Consider the following 24,585-nt stretch of genomic DNA (forward strand, 5'->3'; position numbering starts at 1 on the left):
AATAATTTATTCGTATTTTATTTTAAATCAAGGGTGCTGTTTATCAACGCCTCTGCCTCCTGCTTCCTGTAGTTTACGGCTTTTGGGAATAAAATCCTGCAGGTTTTTTATATATATATATAAAAGAGGAGATTCAAAAACCCGGAGCCTAGTTTCCACCACGCTGCCTCTGTGTTCTGATTTCAACACTTACGTAGGAAAAGTTGCTAAGACTGGAGAAAGACAGAGTCCTCGGGCGCACGATTGGCAACGGAATTTCCGTCCCTAAGCGAAACATTTGAGTCACATCCAATTTTAAAGGCCTTTTTTGCCATGGTTAAGGAATTTCTGTCCCTAAGCGAAACACATTTAAGTGAGTCGCATCCAAATTTAAAGGCCTTTTTTGCCAGGGAATCGCCTGGTCGTTAAGGGAATCTGACTCCCCATTGCATGCTGCTCATGCGAGGGATGTTGCGGCGGCCGTAAGTCCGAGGACTGCTCATAAATCACCATTTTCGGTGTCGTAACATTGAGTGATAAAACCACTCATTTGTTACTAATGCCAGTTGTCGTGACTTGAGGACTACGGGCTTCTTAAATAACATTCAGGATACATTGTCCAAAGACCATGTCGAAGGCAAAAATTTTCATTAATTAAGTTTCCTCCCCACCGCCCCCACCAGGAAAAACAGCTGCAAATTCAATGGCCAATTAGCTTTATTAATTATTAAGAAAAAAAACAAACCCTCCGGTGTTAAACGGCACCCTTCCATTGTCCGGCCGCCCCCTGCGATTTTGGTTTTTTTTCGAACCCTTGCACTTGTGTTTGGTACCCTACGGATGGTCGAACCTCCCGCCGCCAACTCGTTTCCCAGAGCATGCATGAAGCCCAGGAGACGCACGTTGGCAAAACCCAGCCCTTAGCCAATTTGCTAAGACGCAAATGGGACATTTGAGATTGAGGGGAGGGTGGGAAGGCGTGGGAGAATCTATCTGAACGGGCACAAGTGCAAAACAACCACACACACACACACACACAAAAAAAGGAAAAAAAAACACAGAAAGAAAGGCTTTTAAAAGGCTGGCGCTTTCCGCTTTTTTTTTTTTTAAAGCATTGGTAATTGATTTCTTTTTGTTTCGTTTTCTTTTCTTTTATTAAATCTGGCCTTCCGGGAAGATTTATGTGGAGGGAAGGGGTCGGGATGCGTTCCTTTCGGCGCTTCCCGTCTTCGGCACTTCCAACCCCTGCCTGCTTTTCGTAAGTGGCCGGCTAGAGGGTAAAACCTCCGGCGAACGGTCACCTCGAGGGTTGACCTCCAGAGACCCCGGGCGAGGGTTCGCTTCCAGAGACCCCGGACGGCAGGGAGACAAAGGCTCGGGGGTCCCTAAACCTTTGGGCCTCGCTTCCCGGGACCGGGGTCGACCGGACGGAGGGGCCTCGGCGGAGATCGTCCGCCTCGGGGTGGGCTCCCGCGAGCCGGGGCGGTTAGACGCGCCCAGCTGGGGGCTGGTGTCCTTCAGACGGAGATCCATGCAACCCGGTTGGCGAGACAGCGGAATATCGTCGTTGCTTCTCTCCTTGGGGGGCTTGGCTTCCAATTCGTAGGCGTCCTGGGCGTCTGGCCCACCGACGTCTTTCAGCCGGAGGTCCATGCTGCCGGGCTGGCGAGACAGTGGGCCGCTGGGGGTAGCCCCCGCCCGGGACCCGACCTCTTCGAAAGCCGGCATCTTCCCGGATGAGATAGGTCGCTCGGATGATTTACCGGAGGTCCGAGTGGGTTTAGAGACAGCTTCTTTGATCACCGGGATGGAAGGCTGCAGGGGGGTGAAAAGAGAACCGGTAGACGATTTCCTATATAGGGAGTCGTTTACTCCTCTTCACACAGTCCCCCTCCTCCTCCTCCTCCTCCTCCTCTTTGCAAACCCCCTCTCCCTTCTAACACTGATGGCGTTACCTAGCCAGGTCACGAAACGTCTGCCAGAAAAACCACCAAGCTCAGAGAACCCCAAAGGCCCCCCCAGACCTCCCCCTCTTCCGCTCCCTTCCTTCTCTTCCTCCTCCTCCTCCTCTCCCCTCCCCATTCCGCAAACCCCCTCTCCCTTCTAACACTGATGGCGTTACCTAGCCAGGTCACGAAACGTCTGCCAGAAAAACCACCAAGCTCAGAGAACCCCAAAGGCCCCCCCAGACCTCCCCCTCTTCCGCTCCCTTCCCTTCTCTTCCTCCTCCTCCTCCTCTCCCCCTCCCCCATTCCGCAAACCCCTCTCCCTTCTAACACTGATGGCGTTACCTAGTCAGGTCACGAAACGTCTGCCGTTTACCTTGCCGACAATTTCTGGACACAATCCGTTGCAGGCTTGGCTTAAGGCTGCCGATTTATTCATCCATTCGGTGAGCCGGGCGGCCGCGTCAATGGAGCGGGAGGTGAGCGAGACCTTAGCCGGTGGGATTTTGAGGGGCATATCCCAAGTGGTCATATAGGTACCCCAAGGGGAAGCCTGTAAGAGAAAGGAGAACTCTGCCTTGGGCATTGGCTCGACGTTGCCTGCAAGGATCAAAGCTGGGCCCCCGTTCAGAGCGCAGGTCTGGAGAAGCGTCCGAGAAGTTTACGACCACAACTGAGCCCAGCATTTACGTCGCTACGTGAGAAATGTGTTTGTTTTGCTCCATTTACGTCTCTGTTATTCTATTCTATTCTATTCTATTCTATTCTTTTTCTATTCTATTCTATTCTATTCTTCTATTCTTTTCTATTCTATTCTATTCTTTTTCTATTCTATTCTATTTTTTTCTATTCTATTCTTTCTTTATTCTATTCTCTGTTCTATTCTATTCTATTCTACTTTTTCTATTCTATTCTCTATTCTATTCTATTTATTCTATTCTATTCTGTTCTCTATTCTATTCTATTCTATTCTATTTTCTTTTTCTATTCTATTCTATTCTTTCTTTATTCTATTCTATTCTATTCTATTCTATTCTTTTTCTATTCTATTCTATTTTTTCTATTCTATTCTTTTTCTATTCTATTCTATTCTATTCTTTTTCTATTCTATTCTATTCTTTTTCTATTCTATTCTATTCTATTTTTTCTATTCTATTCTTTTTCTATTCTATTCTTTTTCTATTCTATTCTATTCTTTTTCTATTCTATTCTATTCTATTCTTTTTCTATTCTATTCTATTCTTTTTCTCTTCTATTCTATTTTTTCTCTTCTATTCTTTTTCTATTCTTTTCTATTCCATTCTATTCTTTTTCTTTTCTATTCTATTCCATTCTATTCTATTCTATTCCACGACTTTCCTTGTTGTTAAGTGAATCCCTGCAGTTGTTAAATTAATCCCCCGTCGTTAAGTGAATCTGGGTTTCAATGCTGACTTTGCTTATCGCAAGGTCCCAAAAGGGGATCACACAACCCCGGGCGGGGACACTGCGACCATCATAAATGTGAGACAGTGGCCAAGCGTCACTGAATGTGAACCACCTGACCCTGGTGATGGCCGTGTGAACAATGGTCATAAGTCACTTTTTTCAGGGGCCCCCCTCCAGCATGTCTCATGAATGCAACCCCTGTGTTTGATAAACCCGGGTTTAGAGTGGCGTGTGAACCGAGGCGTGGCCTCATGGAAAGCTGGATGACGTCTGTAATTAGCTCAAGGCTCCGGTGAGACCTTAGTATAGGGGATAAAATCCAAATGATGATAATGGTGGGAGGGGGAGAGAAGATGCTCACCTTAGAGCGTGGGATGGAAGGTAGCAAGTGACCTCTGTCATTGGCTATAATTTGAGTAAACCCTTCCCGGGCTGAAGGATGCTGGAGGGAGAAAAATAAGAGTGGGTGGAAGAAAAGGGGAAAGGAAAGGAAAGGAAAGGAAAGGAAAGGGAAGGGAAGGGAAGGAAAGGAAGGGAAAAGGGAAAGGAAGGAAGGAAGGAGGGAGGGAAGGGAAGGGAAGGGAAAAAGGAAAGAGGGAGGGAAGGGAAGGGAAGGGAAGGGAAAGAGAGGAAAGGGAGGGAAGGGAGGAGTGAAAGAAAGGAAAGGAAAAGAGAGGAAAGGAAGGGAAGGGAAAAAGGAAAGGAAAGGAAAGAAGGGAAGGAAGGAAGAAGAGAAGAGAAGGAAAGAAAGGAAAGGAAAGGAAGAGAGGTAAGAGAAGGGAAAGGAAAGAAGGGAAGGGAAGGGAAAGAAGGAAAAGAAAGGAAAGGAAGGGATGGAAAGGAAAGGAAAGGATGGTGGAGATAGAAATAGAGATGGAGAAGAATAGAATAGAATAGAATAGAATAGAATAGAATAGAATAGAATAGAATAGAATAGAATAGAATAGAATAGAATAGAATAGAATAGAATGCAGGATAAAATACAGGATAAAATTCCGAATACAATATAATGCAGATGAAATAGGGAATGAAAGGGAATGGAGTGGAACGGAATCGAGAAAAGAAAAGAGAATAGAGTAGAGAAGAGAATAGGAATAGAAATAGAACAGAATACAGAATAGAATAAAATAGAATTAGAACACAATACAATAACAATGTGAAATGCATTATTCATTAGCGGATTCAATCTCGAAGATGCTTCTGATAATTTAAGGCACACAATACGCATCCCACTCCTGTTCCTTCTTATTCTTCTGTGCCTACATTGTGTTTTTTTTTTTTAATTTTTTTTTAAAAAAAATCAAAATGCACTCATCCATTAGATTTCAGCTGGCAAGATTTAATACTTTTCCTGCTCTGTTTTTTTAAGCTCCACGTTCATTATTAACCCAAACCCATATTCATCCACCAGAAGCAAAACCCGCAATCCAATATGAGCCATGAGGATGGTGAGAAATATAACCCGTTTTTTTAGGGGAAAAAAAACAACTTTACAAATCTTGACTCGAAGTGGATGACGATTAAAAACTATGGCATATAATAAGACACAATTCGAGAAGTGGAACAAAGGGCCGAGAACAGACAATTATAATTATTATATTTAATTATATTTACAAACCGCCTTGAAAACGGTAACTTAGAGCTGTTCCTCACACTTACGTCCATCATAGCGTTTTCCCCCACATGATCAAATTTGGGATGCTTGGCAACTGGCATAGATTTACCAATAGTTGCAGTAGCTGCCCAACCAGCTTCCAACCAGCAAAGTCAAGGGAGGGGGGAGCCCAATTCATTTAAAGATTGAATGATTCACTTAACGACTGCATGATTTGCTTAACGTCTGCCGTCATTTGCAGTGATTTCAAAGTTTGAAACAGGGCTCGGTCCCTAAATTCAAGCAAGACCTAAACGTGAAAGGAAGACGAGCCCTTTTTCTTCAAGAAAAAAGAAAAAAGAAAAGAGGAAATGTAGAATTTTAATTCTATTTTGAACGTCCGCTGATTTTTTCAGGACACCCTGAAATGCCAACGAGCGTTGCCAGAATTTTGTGAGTCCAGCGGACACACGAAAAGCCAGCAAACTCCACACAGGATGTTTTTCTCACAATCCCAGTTGGCTGCATCCAGGATTCAGCAAGTCATGTGAACCTCTCCTGTGTAAAAAAAAAAGGGGGGGGCTTTTTGAGGGGGACTTCAAAGCAACTCACCGCCTTAGTAACCTTTGGAAGACTCCAGCTTTGCAAATTCCGCGGGTTATAGGCATCTTCGTACTGGAAAACCAAGTGGGAGGGTGGGAAATGAAATATATAAAGCAATATATCACAAATATCAATGTATGTGTATATAGATAGATAGATAGATAGATAGATAGATAGATAGATAGATAGATAGATAGATGATAGATAGATAGATAGATAGATAGATAGATAGATAGATAGATAAAATAATATATTCATAGATAGATAGATAGATAGATAGATAGATAGATAGATAGATAGATAGATAGATAGATAGATAGATAGATAGATAGATAGATAGATAGATGGATGGATGGATGGATGGATGTATTAGATTGGGCAGAAATTGATAGCTAGATGAATGATAGAGGTATTAGAGAAGATAGATAAATAGATGATGGATGATTGGAGAGAGAGATAGATTAGATTGGACAGAGATTGATAGTGAAATGAATGATAGATGTTTTCCTAGTATTAGGAGATAGATAGATAGCTAGATAGATAGATAGAAATATATAGATATCTAGATATATGGAACAGGCCAAAACAGGGTGAAAATGGGGCAAATAGGAGCAAATCCTGCCGGGAAAAGAAAAGGGGGTGGGGTAGATTTGCAGCAGGAAAATATATATTTTTACACCCCCACAATAAATAATATTTGATTTGATTTGATTTTTCTCTATGCATTGGAAAAACTTTTGCTCCTTTTGTGGGAATTTGCCATCGGGAGGTTAAAAATAGTGGGAGGGGGTGTAGAATTCCCTCCTGTAGAATTCCACCCACCCACCCCTTGCCCCCAGTTCTGTGCTCCAACCAGAGGGGTCGTGCTGCATGGGATTTGTAGTCTGCACCTTCAAACTCGCGATGGGAGTTGTAGTCCGACCTTTCTGGAGGGTGCAATGGGGCAGGGAGGGCCCCCCTCCCCGCCCCCATCATGCATTTAATCCCCCCCCAATTTGGGGGAGGGGGGGTTGGGGGGCCGCCCCCTTTTCTCACCTGCCCCGAGCTGAAATGCGTTGCCATCGCGGCTTTGCCGGGTTTTGTTTGGGCCGTCGCCTAGCAACGGCGGGCGTGGCGGTTGAGAACAAAGGAGCGGCTCCAGCCAATGGGAGGGCGGAGGGTAGGCTAAGCCACGCCCCACCCTCCTTCCCTCCACTGACCGCCAGGCGTCGCCGTCGCTTCCCGAAGAGGCCGCGCGTTGGCTTGGCTGGCGTCCTCGTTGAGGCCTAGCAACTTGGCTTTGTCATTGAAAAGGGGGAAAAAAAGAAGGCGGGTGGGGAATTGGGTGGAGGCAGGGCCTCATGAACTAATTCGCTCTTAAATACGGTATTTTTTATTTTTATTTTTATTATTATTATTATTATTATTATTATTATTATTATTATTATTATTATTATTATTATTATCTCTTATTCATTAAACATGAAACAGTCAACATTTAAAGGTATCACAAATATTGACATTATTATTATTATTGTTGTTGTTGTTGTTATTATTATTATTATTATTATTATTTCTCTTATTCATTAAACATGAAACAGTCAACATTTAAAGGTATCACAAATATTGACATTATTATTGTTGTTGTTGTTGTTGTTATTATTATTATTATTATTATTATTATTATTATTATTATTATTATTTCTCTTATTCATTAAACATGAAACAGTCAACATTTAAAGGTATCACAAATATTGACATTATTATTATTATTATTATTTCTCTTATTCATTAAACATGAAACAGTCAACATTTAAAGATGTATCACAAATATTGACATTATTATTATTATATACTTTATTCATTAAGCATGAATAAAGTATATAATAATAAGCAAAACTGCATCAGAAATACCATTGACTGGTGCTAATGGTTGGCCAGCATTCTTGGTATCAACCAAGTACCCGCTTAAGATTATAATAATAATAATTATTATTATTAGTAGTATTGAAATACTATATTAAAAACAGGCTGAGTTTGTTAGTTTTAAAGATGTATAAAACGGGATAACTTTTAAGCGGTGGTAATTTTGAGTCGATTATTTTATTATTATTATTATTATTATTATTATTATTATTATTATTATTATTATTATTATTATTATTATTATTGATTTCGTTTTAGCTGTAGGGTTTAATTATTATTATTTTTTAGCCGGTCTGTGCATTTTTGCTTCTCGATTTAATTTCGAGTCGCTTGCTTGCTTTTGCTGGCAGGTTTTAGCTGTTGATTTAATTTTGAGTTGTTGTTGTTTTTTTTTAATGTTTATTCTTTCTTTTCACATTTCTTCTGTTTTTTTGTTGTTGTTGTTGTTTTTCCCCTTCAGGGCACCGTCTCATTCTGCTGCTCCTGCCAGATGTTGGCCAGATGTGGGAAGATACACACACACACACACTCTCCTTGTGTTTCCAGCCGTCTTTTCCCACCCGCCAGGAGCCTTCAAGGATGCCTTTTTATCTGCCCCAAACAAACTCCTCCTGGCAAGTAATTAAAATTGTATTTATAGCAAGCGGGGATGAGTTAATCTGCAAAGATAATGAAAAGCTGCCAGGCTGCTGGCCTCTTGAGAGCTGCCCTTTCCCTGCCAGCTTGGAGGAGAGGTAAGGCTTGCCGACCCTCTGGAAAGCCGCTAGGGGGCAGCATGACGACACAGGCAATTCTGCCCCCTGTTGGCCGCTTGGGAGTTTTGCAAAATCTCGGGAGGAGTTTGCAAAGCAAGATAATTCCTACCTCCGGAAGGGGATGGATGGATAATAAAAAAAAAAGCATCCATCAATTCTTGATGCTTTGGGATGGAAATGCTGAAGGTTTAATCTGGGATTTAAAACGGGCCTAAAAAGAGGTATAAACGCTCACTTAAAATAACAAATGGAGCAACGGAATAAATTTGGAAGAAGATGCCAAGTTGAGCTGTTTTGTTTCCTTGGTTTTCCCCTTCTCCTTTCGTTTTTTCTCCTTCCTCTTCCTCCTCCTTCTTTTTCCTTCCTCCCTCTCTTCCTCCTCCTTTCCTTCTTCCTTCCTCCCTCCCTTCTTTTCCTTCCTTCCTTCCTCCTCCTTTCCTTCTGTCTGTCTGTCTGTCTTTCTTTCTTACTTACTTGTTCTTTACTTTACTTTCCTTGCTTCCTCCCTCCATTCTTCTCTTCTTTATTTCTTTTTTCCTCCCTTCATCTTTCTACCCTCCCTCCCTCTCTCTTTTCTCCCTTTTCCTTCCTTCCTTCCATCCTTCCATCTTTCTTTCCTCCCTCTCTTTCCTCCCTCCCTTTTTTCTTCCTTCCTTCCTTCCTTCCTCTTCTGTCCCTTCCTCCCTCCTTTCCTTCTTCTTTCTTGCTTCCTCCCTCTTCCTCCCTCCCTCCCTCTCTCTTTCCTTCCTTCCTCCCCTCCGTTTCTTTTCTTTTTTTTCTTTCTCTCTCTCTCTCCTTTTTTCCTTCCTCCTCCTTTCTCCTTCCTTCTTGCTTCCTTCCTCTTCCTCCCTCCCTCTTCCTCCCTCCCTTCTTTTTCCTTCTTTCTTTCCTTCCTTCCTTCCTCTTCTGTCTCTTCCTACCTCCTCTTTCCTTCTTCCTTCTTGCTTCCTCCCTCCCTCCCTCTCTCTTTCCTTCCTTCCTTCCTTCCCTCCATTTCTTTTCTTTTTTTTCTTTTTCTTTCTCTCTCTCTCTCTCTCTCTCCTTTTTTCCTTCCTCCTCCTTCCTCTTCCCTCCCCAAATACATCCTGCTGCACCACCCCCCACCCCCGTAATTCAGGACCCCTCTGAGCCACGATGGTGGCATGAATGTTCGGGACTGAAGCGCCCATGTGCCAAGGGGGAGAGGGCAGAGGACATTTGTGCCCATCATGCTGGGCTGGTGGATCCTGTCCAGGCGATGGTGTGGCAGAGCTCCGGGGTCCCACCCTGGGCGGGAAGCAGCCCAGCCCCCCAGCCCATCTCTGCCCTCCAAGCCCCTTCTGCAGGCGGAGGACTGGTGCTAGTGCCCCCCTCGGCCAGCTGAGGAATGACAGGGGAGGAGAATGACGGAGAAGGTGACTCATCCTATGCAAATATTCCACCAATGGCCACCCTGGCAGCCAGCTGGCATGATGGGAAACGCACAGAGGGGAAGAGAACCCCCCATTTTCATCCCCAAATCGCCCCACGGGAGATGCTGTTGAGGTCCAGCCCAGGCAAAGAGCTGGACGGAATTGATCCCCTGGGATCTCTTTGCCACCCAGTCGCACTCCCCAAAACCTGGAGGAGCCTCCGCAGGGGAGTCTCAGCCAGCGTCCGCCTGTCTCCAGTATCGCTTCTCGGCCTTTTGGCTAAGATCAAGTGTAGTATCTGTTCTTATCAGTTTAATATCTGATATGTCCTCTATTTGAGGACTACATATTAAATGGATTTTTGGAACTGGGAGATGGAATAGGGGCTTGCTCCGTCCACTCCAAGCATCGGCCTGGTATTGCAGTACCTCCGGGAACGGTGCACCTCCCCCTGGGAGGAATCTCATGGGTCAAAAAATAGATTAAAAGCTCCTTCCATGCAGTGGGATCCTTTGTTCAGGGATCTGGCTGCAGTCTCTTCCTCTCATCAGGCTGGTGTCCTATTTGCACCCTTTTGCACATGGGTGCAAATGATTAGAAAAGCAGATAGATGGATGGGGAGCCACTTTCTCTATTGTGAGTGGCTGGAAATGCTCCTAATAGATCATAAAATGGATCCCGTTTCGTGGTAGGAAGGAGTGCTAAATTGAGTGGGTTAAAAACAGGTTTAACTGTGCAATGAATCATAAAAGGATCCACGAAGGGGTGTTTAGCTCTTAGAACATAGAATAATAATAGAGTTGGAAGGGACCTTGGAGGTCTTCTAGTCCAACCCCCCTGCTTAATTCAATTAATTGAACTGTTTAATTGAAAGACAATTAAAATGTTAATTAGGAAGTGGGTTAAAAAGGCTTTAAATGCCTAATAGATCAAAAAATGGATCAAGTTTCGTGGTAGGAAGGGATGCTAAATTGAGGAGTGGCTTAAAAAGGCTTTCAACCCCTTAATAGGTCAAAAAAAGGATCCAGTCTTAGACCAGGAAGGGGTGTGCTAAATTCTGGAGTGGGTTAAAAAGGGTTTTAACTCTGCAATAAATCATCAAAGGATCCAGTTTCAGGGCAAGGAAGGAGTGCTAAACTGAGGAGTGGGTTCAAATGCCAAATATAGCATAACAGGATCCAGTCTAAGGCCAGGAAGGGCTTCTAAATTGAAGAGTGGGTTAAAAAAAAGGCTTTAAATATGTAATAAATCATAAAAGGATCCACTCTCAGACCACAAAGGGGACTTGAGTTTTTGAAGAGTGGGATTAAAAAGGGTTCAAATTGCTGAATAAATCATAAAGGGATCCGGTCTCGCCTCACGAAGAGGCTCTTAAAACGTAGAATGATAAGGTTGGAAGGGACCTTGTGAGGTCTTCTAGTCCAACCCTCTGCTTATTAACCGAACTGCTTAATTGAAACAGTCCTCTTAATTGAGAAGTGAGCTAAAATGGCTTAAATGCCTAATAAATCATAAAAGATCCATTTTATTTTTTTAAAAAAAGGATCCGGTCTCAGGCCACGAAGGGCTTGCTTAGTCCATCATTGAGGAACGGGCTAAAAAAAATGCCTTTAAAAATGCCTCACAAAAGGATCCAGTTCCAAGCCGCACAATGTACACTTGACATATTACATAAAGATCCCCATTTTATTATTTTTATTTTTCACATCTGCCGTTTTTTTCTTAAATCCGTAAAAAAAAGAAAACCAGCCCTAGAAAACCCAGGAAGAAAATCCACGGGATCCAACCTGGATCTGTCAAATTCACTCCCAGTCTAAAGAAATCAAAGCCTCTGTTGTCTTTTTTGTTTCTTCTTCTTCCTTTTGAAGACCCAAAATCAGCATTTCAACTGGCTTCCTTCCCAGAATTTAAAACCAAAAGAAAACGTTGTATTATCTTTAGTTTGCAAAGGCTGCAGGTAGAGGATGATCCTTGCGTGGGCATTAGAGCCATAAATCCTTGTGAATGTCACCCACTGTTGTTCCAGCTTGACAGGCAGAGAGAAAAACCTTTGATCCTGTTTTAATTGCTTGGGAGGAAATTTTTAAAAAGGGTGAAGGAAAGAGAGAGATCTGTTTGCTGAGCTGTTTTTTTTTTTCTCTTGCTTTCTGCTTTTCCTTCTTAGCTCCTCCTTAGCCCTCCTCTTCTTCCTTCCTTCCTTCCTTCCTTCCGCTGAAAAATGGCAGCCACGAAAGCATTTGCAAAAATCCCCTGTCTGAAAAGATCTCCCGCTGGACAGAAGATCCTGACGCAGACGGTCCCTGGGTCCTTCGCTCCTTTTTCTGCATGGACAGGTGGAGGAGATTAAAGGGATTACTTGATTGTGTTGTGTGTTGTGCTGTGTTTAGTTTAATCTAATTGTTTATTTTATTTTATTAGCCTAGTTTAGTTTAATTTAATTTTTTTATTGTATTATTTTATATTTGATTATTACTTTATTTTTTATTAATAAAGTAATAAAGTAATAATTATTTTATTATTATATAATATATTATAAAAAGTAATAATTTATTTTATTACTTTATTTTGTTTTATATTTTATTTTTTGCTTAGTTTAGTTTAATTTTTAATTTTATTATTTATTTATTTTATTACTTTATTTTATTTTATTACTTTATTATTTTATTTTGTTTTATATTTTATTTTGGCTTAGTTTAGTTTAGTTGTTTTTATTTTAGTTTTTATTTTATTATTTTATTTTATTAAATTAATAAAGTTTTTATTTTATTATTTTATTTATTTTATTATTACTTTATTATTATTATTTTTAATTTAGCTTAGTTTAGTTTAATTTTTTTATTTTATTATTTATTTATTTTAATAAGTTAAGAAAGCAATTATTATTTTACTTCATTTTATTATTTTATTCTATTTATTTTATTTTCTTATTACTTTATTGTTTGGTTTTGTATTGTATTATTTTATGATTTATTATTTTCATTATTTTCTCTGGTGGGATACTATGTTTAGCCAGCTCTGCAGCCCTAAAAACAGAGGCGAAGTTTTTTTTCCCAAGACATTCTGAGTTTGGGTGAAGACTGAGGCTGGTTGTTAGTCTTTTTTGTAATGCAAAACTCCACAATCTGTTTTTAGACAGAGGCGGGTCGAAGGATCAGGAAGAACAAGACAACTGGGAAAAAAATTATCCTTAGACATTGCTTGTCCTGCTTTGCTCCTTGAACCATTTTTCTGCACCATTCGGATTGTCAGAAACCTTCAGCGGTTGCTAACTTACTGCTTCATATCTTTGGGTTCATTCAGTGAGTTTTTGGGCCAGAAAATTGCACTGAGCCTCAAGGGGATGGAAGCAAAATTGTAGGCCACTGCTGAAGGATATTTAATTACATTTCAAAGGCAGGACAGTTACTGGAACAGAGAGCCATTTATATCCAGATTTACTTCCTTTTTAAAATCAGAATAACAAGGAAGGGACCTTGGAGGTCTTCTAGTCCAACCCCCCTGCTCAGGCAGGAAACCCTCTCCCATTTCAGACAAATCGCTGTCTACTCTCTTCTTAAAAACCTCCAGTGTTAGAGCATTTACAAGTTCTGGTGGCAAACAGTTCCACTGGTTAATTGTTCTCGCCGTCAGGAAATTTCTCCTTAGTTCTAGGTTGCTTCTCTCCTTGGTTAGTTTCCATCCGTTGCTTCTTGTCCTGCCTTCTGGTGCTTTGGAGAATAGCTTGACACACACCCTCTCCCCAAATCTTCTTTGGGGCAGCCCCTCAAATAATAAAACACTGCTATCATGTCACTCCTAGGCCTTCTTTTCACTCGACTAGACAAACCCAATTCCTGCAACCGTTCTTTTATCTATTTTAGCCTCCAGTCCCCTAATCCTCTTTGATGCTCTTCTCTGCGCTGACAATTGTGTTGTAAATGTTGTACCTTGATGAAGGTATCTTTTCTTTTATGTACACTGAGAGCCTATGCATCAAGATAAATTGCTTGTGTGTCCAATCACACTTGGCCAATAAAATTCTATTCTATTCTATTCTATTCTATTCTATTCTATTCTATTCTATTCTATTCTATTCTATTCTATTCTATTCTATTCTATTCTATTCTATTTGACCTCCCCCAGAAGGAAGGAAAATGTCACCGGGCATCTCATGGTGAGGTGCTTACCTTCAGTTTCTCTCCATCCCACCCCCAATCTTTGCAGAAGATCTCCTTCAAAACATGGACCAGCGCGAAGCTTGGGATCGCTTCTACGCCCGGAGGGAGAAAAATGGACCGCCCCATCCATTTGACTGGTTCTTTGGCTACAAAGAGGTCTCAACGCTTCTTGGCTCTGTTCTTAGGGGGCTGCCCCCTGGCCGGACCCGGATCTTAGACGTCGGCTGTGGTACTTCATCCTTGGGCTTGGAGCTCTACCGTCGCTCGCCCGTCCAGCTTCACGTCTCTTGTCTGGATTTTTCCTCCGCAGCCGTCCAATGTCTCGTTCGGATGCTGCAGGAGAGCCCCCCACCGCGCCACCCGCTCTCCGAGCTGGAGTGCCACCTGGGCGACGCCACCGAACTGTCCCGCCTCTTCGCTTCGGGGTCTTTCCACTTGCTTCTCGACAAAGGGACCTGCGATTCGGTCCTGCGAGGATGCCCGCAGCGAGCGAGACGCTTAGTGTCCGAGTGTCTACGAGTCCTGAGGCCGGAGGGCTGTCTCGTCCAGATCTCCGACGAGGATCCGGATGCTAGGGTGCCGTTCCTGGAAACAGCCGGTGGGGCCAACATCAGCGTCGGGGAGATCGCCAACGTTAGTGGCATCTCGTATTACGCTTACACGCTCAGCCCCAAAGCTCCAGACCCATCAGATGTGGGGCAGCCCTCCAAGGTTCCGAGGAATCCATCATTGAGTAAAATCTGACAGACGTAACGACAACACCCTTATATCTTTTATCAATACACTCCAGTCGTTTTAGAGGTGGTTAATTTTATTGTTTATTTCAGCGGTGAAATCCACTTATCTTCGCTACTGGTTCGGGTGCGGCGGGTGGGCGGAGATACCGTTTTGGTGAGCCAGATAGAAACAGGGGGGTGATTTCACCCCTCGTTTATTTCCTCGATCCGGACTCTACGATTTCCCCTTTTCCGATGCAAAGCCACAAACGCAAGCAATTATTTTATTTATTTTATGCTCAGGAGCTTCATTCAGCTTTCGTGGGACAAGCCACGATTGGCTGATTGCTTCGGGCAGACCACGAAGCCGTAAAAAGCTCGTTTCCAAACGGCAGGGAAGCGACGGTTAGCGGAACACTTGAATTTCAGACACAAATATTGGCCGCCGTTCTAGCCTTGAGAACGGTGTGACGCGATTTATTAAAAAAATGTGATGTGATTTATTTATTTATTTTTTAAAAAAGCTGCCACCTCTTTGACTTCGTTGCAATTTATTTATTGAATTGTTGTGAAGCCAGTCAGCATCCTTCAGAACTGGTTCATCCTACAAGCGTATTCAATTAATACAAATTATTATTATTTATTATTTAAGAGTACCGTAACGTTTCTAACTTCCTAACGGTCGCAACCCGGTGCCCTGTTTTCTTCGGGCCGTGCCGCACAATTCTCGAGTCGAAGCCCAACCGAAATCCATTCCGCTTTGACAATAAGTTTCACGAAACACGACAACTCGGGATTTGATTCCACGATCAGATAAATTCCTCGAAAGATTATTCAGTCCCGACTGTTTTGATGGAAACGCTGTTGAAACTAATACGACAGGCGGCGAATGCGCGGGAATATTTGCACGTGGCTGTAAACCCTTTCCAAGCAGTTCTCGGACTGACGACTAGTGTCTGAGATTAGTGTCGGAGTTTGGTGAATAAGGAAATAGGAAGAAAAAAAACTGTCTTCCCAATCGCCACGTTGACTCGGTGCTACTAGCCAGGTTTGCCATCCTGGTTCCTGGTTTTATAAGAGGTTAGGAAAATATCGGCTCGTCGCCATCGATCCACAATTTAAAGCTGGCTTCCGGTTTTACAGTAAGACGTCGTCCACGTCGTTTTCAAAAGAGGAAAACTCTAAAAAAAAACACAAAATAAAAGATAAAAACAGGAGGCCAAGAAATTAAGGAGCATTATTACAGCAGCATTATTTTATTGAATTTATTTTTTATTGAAATGGTATATATATAGGTTCTCCCGTGTGGGAAGGGGGCTAGACTGGAAGTCTTCCAAGGTCCCTTTTTCAGCTCTATGCGATTCTGAATTTTATTACAAATACGTTTTAAGGTACCTTAGTCTTCCTGAAGGAAGCTAATTATTTGTTGGTCATTTGTTAAATTTATTAATTTTTGGCCTCAGGGTTGGGGTGCTTAATCGTGACCTGGATGAGCAGTGAAATGTAGTCCTTGACTTATGACCACAGCTGGGAAAGGAATTGATGTTGCTAAGCAAGGCGCTGGTTCATTGAGCCAGGCCTGATTCGATTGGCTTCCCCCCCCCGCCCCACCGGTGGCAGTTGTTAAGTGAACCCTGTGGTCGTTGAGTGAATCTAACCTCCCCCAATTGACTTCTTGGCTCGTCGGAAGCCGGACGCGAATGGCGATCGCATAATCCTGGGTTGTTGCAACCGCCGTAAATAAGAGACAACGGCCGAGCGCCCCGATTTTGATCATGGGGGGCAAGGATGGCCATGTCACTTTTTTCGATGCCGTTGTTGAATCTTGAAATGAGCGGGCGTAAGTTGAATCTGTGGAGCCTTAACAAGCAGTGGTGAAGCTGGTCAGGGTGGAATTTGGCTCGTGGTTGGATTTATAACATCTGGAGGAGCTTCCCAGGAATATCTGGAAGAGCTTTTCCAGGAACATCTAGAGGGCTCCTAAAACATCTGGAGCTTCCATGAACATCTGGAGGAGGTCACATGAACATCTGGAATACCTTCCGGGAACATCTGGAAGAGCTTCCTGAGAATGCCTGGAGGAGCTTCCCGAGAACATCTGGAAGAGCTTCCCAGGAACATCTGGAAGAGCTTCCTAGTAATATCTGGAAGAGTTTTTCCAGGAATATCTGGAAGAGTTTCCCAGGTACATCTAGAGGGGCTCCTAAAAACACCTGGAGCTTCCCATGAATATCTGGAGGAGGTTCGGAGGAACATCTGGAATATGTCCCTGGAACATTTGGAATACCTTCCCGGGAACATCTGGAAGAGCTTCCCGGGAACACCCGGAGGAGCCTCCTGAGAACATCCGGAAGACCTTGCTGGGCACATCTGGAGAAGCTTCCCATGAACATCTGAAAGAGCTGTTCCAGGAACTCCCGGAGGAGCTTCCTAGGGGTATCTGGAAGAGCATCCCGGGAACATCTAGAGGGGCTCCTAAAGAACACTTTGAGCTTCCCAGGAACATCTGCAGGAGGTTCTTAAGATTCTTAATCATCCTAGAATTTGGCTCATGGTTGGATTTATAACATCTAGAGGAGCTTCTAAAGAAGGCCTGGAGCTATCCCAAGAACATCTGGAGAAGCTTCCTAGGGAATACACGGAAGAGCTTTTCCAGGAATGCCCGGAGGAGCTTCTCAAGATCATCTGGAGCTTCACCAGGAACATCTGGAAGAGCTTGCCGGAAACACCTGGAGAAGCTTCGTAAAGGATCCTAGCAAAACAATGACACGCCAGCTACTCAAAGGCTCCAAGATGACGTGGAGGCCGACCATTCTCCCAACCCCGAGCTCACCAGCCTCCAATTCCTCTCCGTCGTCTTCCTTCTCAGCCAGGAACTCCTCCGGCTCATCCCCTTCCAGCAACGGGAAATCCTCCGGAGGCCACAGGAGCTCCCCGCTCTCCCCATCGCTCCCTTCGCTGGGCTCTACCACGATTGAGGGCAGGCGGGTCTTCTCGAAGACGAGGCCTTCGCGAGGTGTCCTCTCAGAAGGCCACCGCTCCGGGTCCTCCTTGAACTCACCCGAAAGGCTCTCGGCCTGGCCCAGGAGCTCTGGGGGATCCATCTCATCACAGGGGAAGCCCGTGTCCAGGGGAGGACTCGTCGAGAGGTCCCATCCCAGATCTTGCGGTGGGGTCAGAAAGGTCTGGGTAGGATAGTGGGGGGGGGGGGAAGAAACACAACACACACCAAAGGGATCAACCTGACGAGCAGAGTCTGCCTTTTCCAGGACTTGGTCCCGCGTATTATTATTGTATCCTAGTCTATTATTCCATTCGATTTGATTCGATTCGATTGGATTGGATTGTTTTATTATCTGTATCTCACCTTTATTATTTTTACGAACGATTCAAAGCAGTGAACGTTATCCGTTTTCCCTCTTCTATTTTCCCCGCAACGACAACCCTGTGAGGTGGGCTGGGCTGAGAAAGTCCGAAGTCAATTAACTGGCTTTCATGGCTAAGGCGGGACTAGAATTCACAGTCTCCTAGTGATTGGCCCAAAGTCACCTAGCCAGCTTTCATGTCTCTAAGGTAGAACTAGAACTCATCACCTCCTGGTGATTGGCGCAAAGTCACCCAGCTGTCTTTCGTGCCTAAGGCGGGATAGAACTCACAGTCTCCTAGTGATTGGTCCAAAGTCACCTAGTGTCTTTCATGCCTAAGGCGGGACTAGAACTCCCCATCTCCTGGCGATTGGCCCAACGTCACCTAGTGTCTTTCATGCCTAAGGCGGGACTAGAACTCACAGTCTCCTAGTGATTGGTCCAAAGTCACCTAGTGTCTTTCACGCCTAAGGCGGGACTAGAACTCCCCGTCTCCTGGTGATTGGCCCAAAGTCACCCAGCTGGTTTTCGTGTCTAAGGTGAGACTAGAACTCAGAGTCTCCCACTTTCTAGCTTGGTGCCCTAACCACTAGACCAAACTGCCTCTACCTGGCCCAAGATTTGGTGGGAATCAACACCTGTGCTGACTTGAACCGCCGAGGAGGCCACGAATGAGTTGGGAAAGAGAAAGGTGGTTGATCTGAAGGGCAATTGTGAGAAGCTTCGTGAGCCTTACCTGCCTGCTGAGAGAAGGATCGGAGCAGGTAAAATCTTCTTTGGCCAAGCTCCACTGCATTTCTTGGTTGGAGTTTAAATCCGACTCGCCACTCGGCATTGGATTCGAATCCGGAGCCTGCTTCGGATAAGGAGCATGTTCCTCGGCCGAAGTCGTGGGATTCTGACAATTCTGGACTATTTCCATCATGTTCGCATCTGCAGCAAAAGCAAACAAACATACAAGCCATCCTCATTTAGCGTCCACAATCAAGACTGGTCACTAAGTGAAGCGCTCCGTGAGTGAAACCGCCGCCGTGCAACACAAGATTGGCTTTCAGCTTTTCCTTGGCTCGACCGACCCGCGAAGGTCGTTTACGGGACGATCTTTGCTCACCAAGTGACTGTTTTCAGCACCTCCATCACTGCGCACAGTCGTGAAACGAGGCAGTCCCTAAGCGAGGACGGCATCTCTCATGCATTTTCTCGTTATCTCATGCAAGGCAGAGGTTAAAAATACCGCGCCGAAAAAGAAAAAGGAAGAGAATATCATCTCGCAATCCGTTTTAAAATTTGTCGGAGGCGATTTGCTGCACTTCCATGGCGGGCTTCCCTCCTACCGTACCCTGCTGCTGGCTGGGGAGGATGGGAGTCGTAGTCCATTTCGTTTCAAGCTACATCAGTGATCAAGATGGGCCTAAACCTGAATTATTCATGTTGGGGATTTTACCAGAAACTTAACAGTAAAGAAAATGTATATATTTCATTATTCATGTAATAACTGCGGCTAGCATCGTATTTGCACAAAATTGGGAAAGCGAAGAGAATGTGATTAAGAAAACCTCAGAATGTGCAGAAATGAACAGATTAACGCTTGCAATTAAAGGAAAGGGAGAACCGGACTATTATAGTACATGGGAGTTATTTTATCCGTGGTTAGGAGAATAAATATGAAAATTCGGAATAAAAGCAGAGGAGCGAAATAGGGAAAGTTAACTTAAGCCAAGAAGAGAAATGTTATAAATAGCAGGTATGTTACGTATTAATATTAACATCTAAGAATAGATACAAATAATGAACCTGGTTGTAAACTTTTAATTGTGATCGCACGAAATATCTGTACCCAGACGACGCACTGTTTAATGAAAGATGAAATGTTTGTATTAAAATAATTTATTTTTTAAAGTAATCAAGGCAAGACTTGATCCGCCTTCTTTGGCTGCGTCGCTGAAAACCGTCATCCCAAACGCTTAAGCGAAGGGGCGTTTGAAGGCGGATTAGTGGCTGAGAGATAAATGTCTCGATTGATGATCTCTCTTGGCAAAGTCATCCTGGAGCAAGGAGAGAAGATGAGAAGGTCAGCCAGAAGATTTTTCTGGAGTGGTGCAACCTTGACAGGAGACAGTTGGCCAGAGAGGAGGCGTAGCGATGCCGAAACGCAAATCTAAGCCGCATTTATCGCGGGCAGACCGCAAGAACCGGAGGGCAGCGGCTCAGTCGGTGTTTTTTTCAAACCTGGGAACGTTCCAGAGGTCTGGAAATCAACTCCCAGGATACCCCAGGCAGCTGTCGAGATACTAGGGGCTCTTGTGTTGTCAGCGTTAGTGGGAGCGGTCCGGGGGGGCGGGGGGGGGCGTTTCCTTGGTTAAGCTCTTTTTAACGGAGTTGTAAAATGAGAACGCTAGCAGTGAGGCACTGGTATATAAACAGAAAGCAAAGTGCTCTCCTTCCTTCCTTCCACTGATGATGTTGCCTAGTTGGGTCGCGAAACGTTTGCAAGAAAACCACCCAGCTCGGAGAGCATTGATGATGCCACAGTCCTCCTCCTGCTCCTCCTCCCCACAAACCCCACTCCCATCTAGCCCTGATGACGTTACCTACTTTGGCAATGAAACGTCTGAAAGAAAGCCACCAAGAACCCCATACCTGGTTAAGGGAGAACATCAAGAGCCTCGACAACGTTCAAACGTACCGTCTTCCAGTTTTGCAAAGTCCAGAGAAACCGGAGGGGAGAAAGGGAGACGGATTCCAGCTGCTTTGAGCAGGGACTTTCGATTTTGATCCCAAACTTCCCACCTCCTTGGGTTTTATTTCCTCATATTGCTTACCTTTTCTTGGATCCAAACAGCTCCGGTCTAAATTTGGGAAGCCGAAAGAGAGACGGTGACTAACAGCAGCTCATCCTTCGGCCTCGGTTGGATAACCAGGGAGTGGGGGGGAGAGAAAAGCAGACGGAAGAAAGGCTGGAGAAAAATCAGGCTTGGAGTCACCATCTGAAGTGCAGCCGAACGGCCAGTGGACGACGTCCGGATTAGTAATCTCCTTCTGAGCTCATGGAAATTTCAGTGAGAGCTAAGGAGCTCAGGGAAATATCAGGTAATCTCACGCAGGGCGGGCGAAAAGGAGATAAGTCTTGACCTCCTGGGGTGTGAATAATATCTATTATTTGGGAGGGTTTGATCCTTCTCCAACTTCTTTCAGGGAAACCTGGATAAATGGCCAGCCGCCGGAGCCGAGACAGATGATCCTGGACTTGACAGAGCCCAACAATATTGCTTAAGGCAGGGTTTGTCAACTCAGCCACTTTTAAGTCTTCAACCCCCAGAATTCCCCAGTCAGCCACTTTTAAGTCTTCAACTCCCAGAATTCCCTAGTTTCATGTCTTGGATTTCAACTCCCAGAATTCCCGTGTCAACATGGTTGAACTCCAACTCCTAGAATACCCCAGTCAGCCACTTTCAGACTTCAACTCCCAGAATTCCCCAGTTTCATGGCTGGATTTCAATTCCCAGAGTTCCCCAGTCAACATGGCTGGTCTTCAACTCCCAGAATCCCTCAATCAACATGGCTGGACTTCAACTCCCAGAATTCCTCATCCCACTCAGCTTTCTAAAGCAGGGGTCTCCAATCTTGGCAACTTTAAACCTGGCGGACTTCAACTCCCAGAATTCCCCAGCTACCTTTGCGGACTTCAACTCCACCAGGCTTAAAGTTGCCAAGGTTGGAGACCCCTGTTCTATAGCACACCCGGGCTTCTGATGTTTTGCAGAGGAAGAGGCAGGCGCACATAAATTCCATTTTTATTTCTTGTTTTAAAAAAAAAGTCTGGAGTTTTGTCTCGGAAGAGGCAGAGAGTGGTCAAATCTCTGGTTTTCAGGGAAAGCAAGAGGGTTGAGCTGAGCTTTGGAGGAGAATATTGACTTTGCTGCCACCTTGGAAATCATCTGTGCAAGAAGTTGGGTGAAGATGGTTGGACTCCAACTCTCAGAATTCCCCATCCAGCCTGCTTCAAGATGGGCGGATATGCTGCCTGGAGAGTTCTGGGAGCTGAAGTCCACCTCTTTCCAAGTGGCCAAGGTTGACAGACCCACATATTACTTATTAAGTTTGCATTACTATTAATATTCTCATCGTTCCTATCACCCATCTCCTCCCACTTACGACTGTATGACTGTAACCTTGTTGCTTGCATCCTTATGATTCATATTGACTGTTTCCTAATATGATTTGATGGCTTATTTGTTCCCTATGACTATCATTAAGTGATGTACCTTATGATTCTTGGAGAATGTACCTTTTCTTTTTACGTACACTGAGAGTTTATACACCAAAGACAAATTTCCTTGTTTGTCCAGTCACGCTTGGCCAATAAAGTATTCTATTCTATTCTATTCTATTCTATTCTATTCTATTCTATTCTATTCTATTCTATTCTATTCTTAATTCTAATTCTATGTTATTCTCCCTGCAGCTTACTAAAAATTTTATTATTCTATTCTATTCTATTCTATTCTATTCTATTCTATTCTATTCTATTCTATTCTATTCTATTCTATTCTATATGTGCAGCAACCTGAATGCAAATTCTAACCGTGAAGCTTGGATGCTTGAAAAATGGGGTAGGGAAAGGAAGATTTCCCCAGGTCGCCACATGACGGCGCTCAAACCCCAAGAAACAAGCTTCTCTTCTTTTAGCTTGAGCTGGCCACGCTCCGGCCGGGCGCCCTTGTGCTCTCTATGGTGGTCCGGCACTGCTTCTTGTCCCCCTCGCCGCTTCCGGGAAGAGGCTCCGCGGCCTGCCATGGCCGTCCAGTGGCGCATCGTCAAGGCGGTGGGCACCGGAATCGGCATCTTCGCCGGGGCGGTGTTGGTCTTCCAGTTCTGGCCATCCGATGAGGTGCGCTCGGCGAAGATCAGCAAGGTGAGAAAATAGCGTTGCCGTTGCCGCTTTAAAACATGAGGACTAGCGCCTTGCATAAAGGACTTTCTCCTAATGAGGACTAGCGCCTTGCATGAAGTCCTCACGAGGACTAGCACCTTGCATAAGACCTCGATTGTGATTAGCGCCTTGTATAAAGACTATTCTGAATAATGAGGACTAGCATCTTGCATAAAACCTTGTTCTGAATAATGAGGACTAGCGCCTTGCATAAAGTCCTCATGAGGACTAGCGCCTTGCATAAGACCTGACTCATGCAGACTAACACCTTGCATAAAGACCCTACTCTGAATCATGAGGACTAGCACCTTGCATAAGACCTTGTTCTGAATTATGATTAGTGCCTTGTATAAAGATTGTTCTGAATAATGAGGACTAGCCTTGCATATAGACCCCACTCTGAATCATGCGGACTAATGCCTTGCATAAAGACCTACTCTGAATCATGAGGACTAGCGCCTTGCATAAGACCTTGTTCTGAATTATGATTAGCGCCTTGCATAAAGATTATTCTGAATAATGAGGACTAGCGCCTTGTTCAGAATCACAAGGATTAGTGTCTTGTGTAAGGCCCAGTTGTGAATCACGAGGACTACTAGTGCCTTAAATAAGATCGCAGTCAGAAATATCGGCCTTTTATTTGTTTATGTATTGATTAGACTTTTTATTTCATTCATTAGATTTATTTGCTTTGCTTATTACTAGGTTCTGATTTCATTCGTTTATTTGATTTTTATATAATAAATCTGTATCTTGTATCCAGCTCTTTGCTTGTATTAGCCTAAGTCTCACGCTCAGTGCATGTAATAGATAGAATTTATTAGATTTTTGCCTCCTGTTTTTTGAATTTTATATATAACTCAAGACGGCAAGCATAGCTGATTACTCCTTCCTCCTGTTTACCCCACCACAACAACCCTGCGAGGGGGGTTGGGCTGAGAGGGTGACTAGCTCAACGTAACCCAGCCGGCTTTCATGATTAAATGAATCTTTCATGATTCTGACAAAACTGGGAACTCAGAGTCTAGTCCACTACCTTCACTACTACACCAAACTCTCATTTCAGATCAGATGTTATTAAAGAACCACAAGGACTAGCATCTTAAATAGGACTCTACTCCGAAACATGAGGATTAGCACCTTAAACAGCAGAATCTATGCAGAACCACAAGGATTAGCCTCTCAAAGAAGATCATGTTCAGAACCATGAGGACCAGAATCTTTTCTGACTGGTTAGGGAAAGAGATGTTGCTTAGTTTTGCCTTCCTTACGTCTTCGTTCTCCCTGCAGGAATTCCGGGAATCCAGCCAGAATTATTCGGACTCGCAACGACAGAACGCCTTGATAATGGAAATCCTTAAAGAGGCTGCCACGACAGATGAGAATTGGGCCCGAAAATCTTTCTCTTCAAAAAAATAGCAACGGCTGTGACTCGAAAAAGCCCTCGGGCTGCACAAGTGTTGTGACTCTGTAATGAAAATCATGTGTGTGTTTTTTTTCCTTCAACCCATTTATTCCTCAGGGTCCTCCTATGGCTTGCTTGGTAAGCTGTCTCCATAAATTAAAAAGTGGCGCTTTGGAATATTGCTCTGTGTGTATTTTACTCCAGGCAAAATCGAAAAACAGACCTTAGAAAAACGCACGTCCTTAGGGTGACCCAGCGTGGTCACTCTTGTGTGTTTGCCTGGGTCTTTGAATTCACACATATTGCCACAAGAAAACAACGTTTTTGCCTGCTGGTAGCTTAAGTGTCTGGTTCATCCTGAAAAGTTTTCTTTTATTAAAATTTATATGCCGCCTATGGTGCCTAGAA

General features: G+C 44.0%; 2 protein-coding genes and 1 non-coding gene across 5 annotated transcripts; 2 read left to right on the forward strand and 1 right to left on the reverse strand.

Moving 5' to 3' along the window:
• Positions 1–691: 691 nt before the first annotated feature.
• Positions 692–6,619, reverse strand: CFAP126 (cilia and flagella associated protein 126). Of its 2 annotated transcripts, none has more exons than XM_058160572.1 (5): positions 6,586–6,619; positions 5,560–5,622; positions 3,715–3,795; positions 2,302–2,478; positions 692–1,794 (listed from the first exon to the last, which is right to left on the reverse strand). In XM_058160572.1, exons 1-5 carry the CDS (start codon positions 6,610–6,612, stop codon positions 1,159–1,161), a joined length of 984 nt encoding a protein of 327 aa, XP_058016555.1. In that variant the 5' UTR covers positions 6,613–6,619; the 3' UTR covers positions 692–1,158. The 2 variants fall into 2 exon arrangements, with proteins under 2 accessions (XP_058016555.1, XP_058016556.1); XM_058160573.1 differs by lacking the exon at positions 6,586–6,619 and adding an exon at positions 6,441–6,580.
• A 3,241-nt stretch (positions 6,620–9,860) lies between these two features.
• Positions 9,861–10,051, forward strand: LOC131186912 (U2 spliceosomal RNA). The gene has a single exon (XR_009152445.1). It is a non-coding gene; the product is annotated as a U2 spliceosomal RNA (small nuclear RNA).
• A 1,739-nt stretch (positions 10,052–11,790) lies between these two features.
• CSKMT (citrate synthase lysine methyltransferase) lies at positions 11,791–15,006 on the forward strand. 2 transcript variants are annotated; one of them, XM_058160574.1, is made up of 2 exons: positions 11,791–11,934; positions 13,805–15,006. In XM_058160574.1, the coding sequence occupies exons 1-2, from the start codon at positions 11,820–11,822 to the stop codon at positions 14,500–14,502; spliced, it is 813 nt and encodes a 270-aa protein (XP_058016557.1). In that variant the 5' UTR covers positions 11,791–11,819; the 3' UTR covers positions 14,503–15,006. The 2 variants fall into 2 exon arrangements, with proteins under 2 accessions (XP_058016557.1, XP_058016558.1); XM_058160575.1 differs by having other exon boundaries at positions 11,798–11,934; positions 13,808–15,006.
• The last annotated feature ends 9,579 nt before the right edge of the window (positions 15,007–24,585 follow it).

This window comes from Ahaetulla prasina, chromosome 17, assembly GCF_028640845.1.
Source record: "Ahaetulla prasina isolate Xishuangbanna chromosome 17, ASM2864084v1, whole genome shotgun sequence".
In the NCBI taxonomy this organism is placed as follows: Eukaryota; Metazoa; Chordata; class Lepidosauria; order Squamata; family Colubridae; genus Ahaetulla; species Ahaetulla prasina.

What these genes read in the sequence shown, in the direction of transcription:
- CFAP126 (XM_058160572.1), bottom strand. Translation starts at nt 6,612, where the DNA reads ATGGCAACGCATTTCAGCTCGGGGCAG. An exon ending in CGCATTTCAGCTCGGGGCAG is followed by an intron (nt 5,623 to 6,585) that starts GTGAGAAAAGGG and finishes TTGGTTTTCCAG; the next exon opens with TACGAAGATGCCTATAACCC. An exon ending in GTCCAGAAATTGTCGGCAAG is followed by an intron (nt 1,795 to 2,301) that starts GTAAACGGCAGA and finishes ACCCCCCTGCAG; the next exon opens with CCTTCCATCCCGGTGATCAA.
- CSKMT (XM_058160574.1), top strand. Translation starts at nt 11,820, where the DNA reads ATGGCAGCCACGAAAGCATTTGCAAAAATCCCCTGTCTGAAAAGATCT. An exon ending in TCCTTTTTCTGCATGGACAG is followed by an intron (nt 11,935 to 13,804) that starts GTGGAGGAGATT and finishes CAATCTTTGCAG; the next exon opens with AAGATCTCCTTCAAAACATG.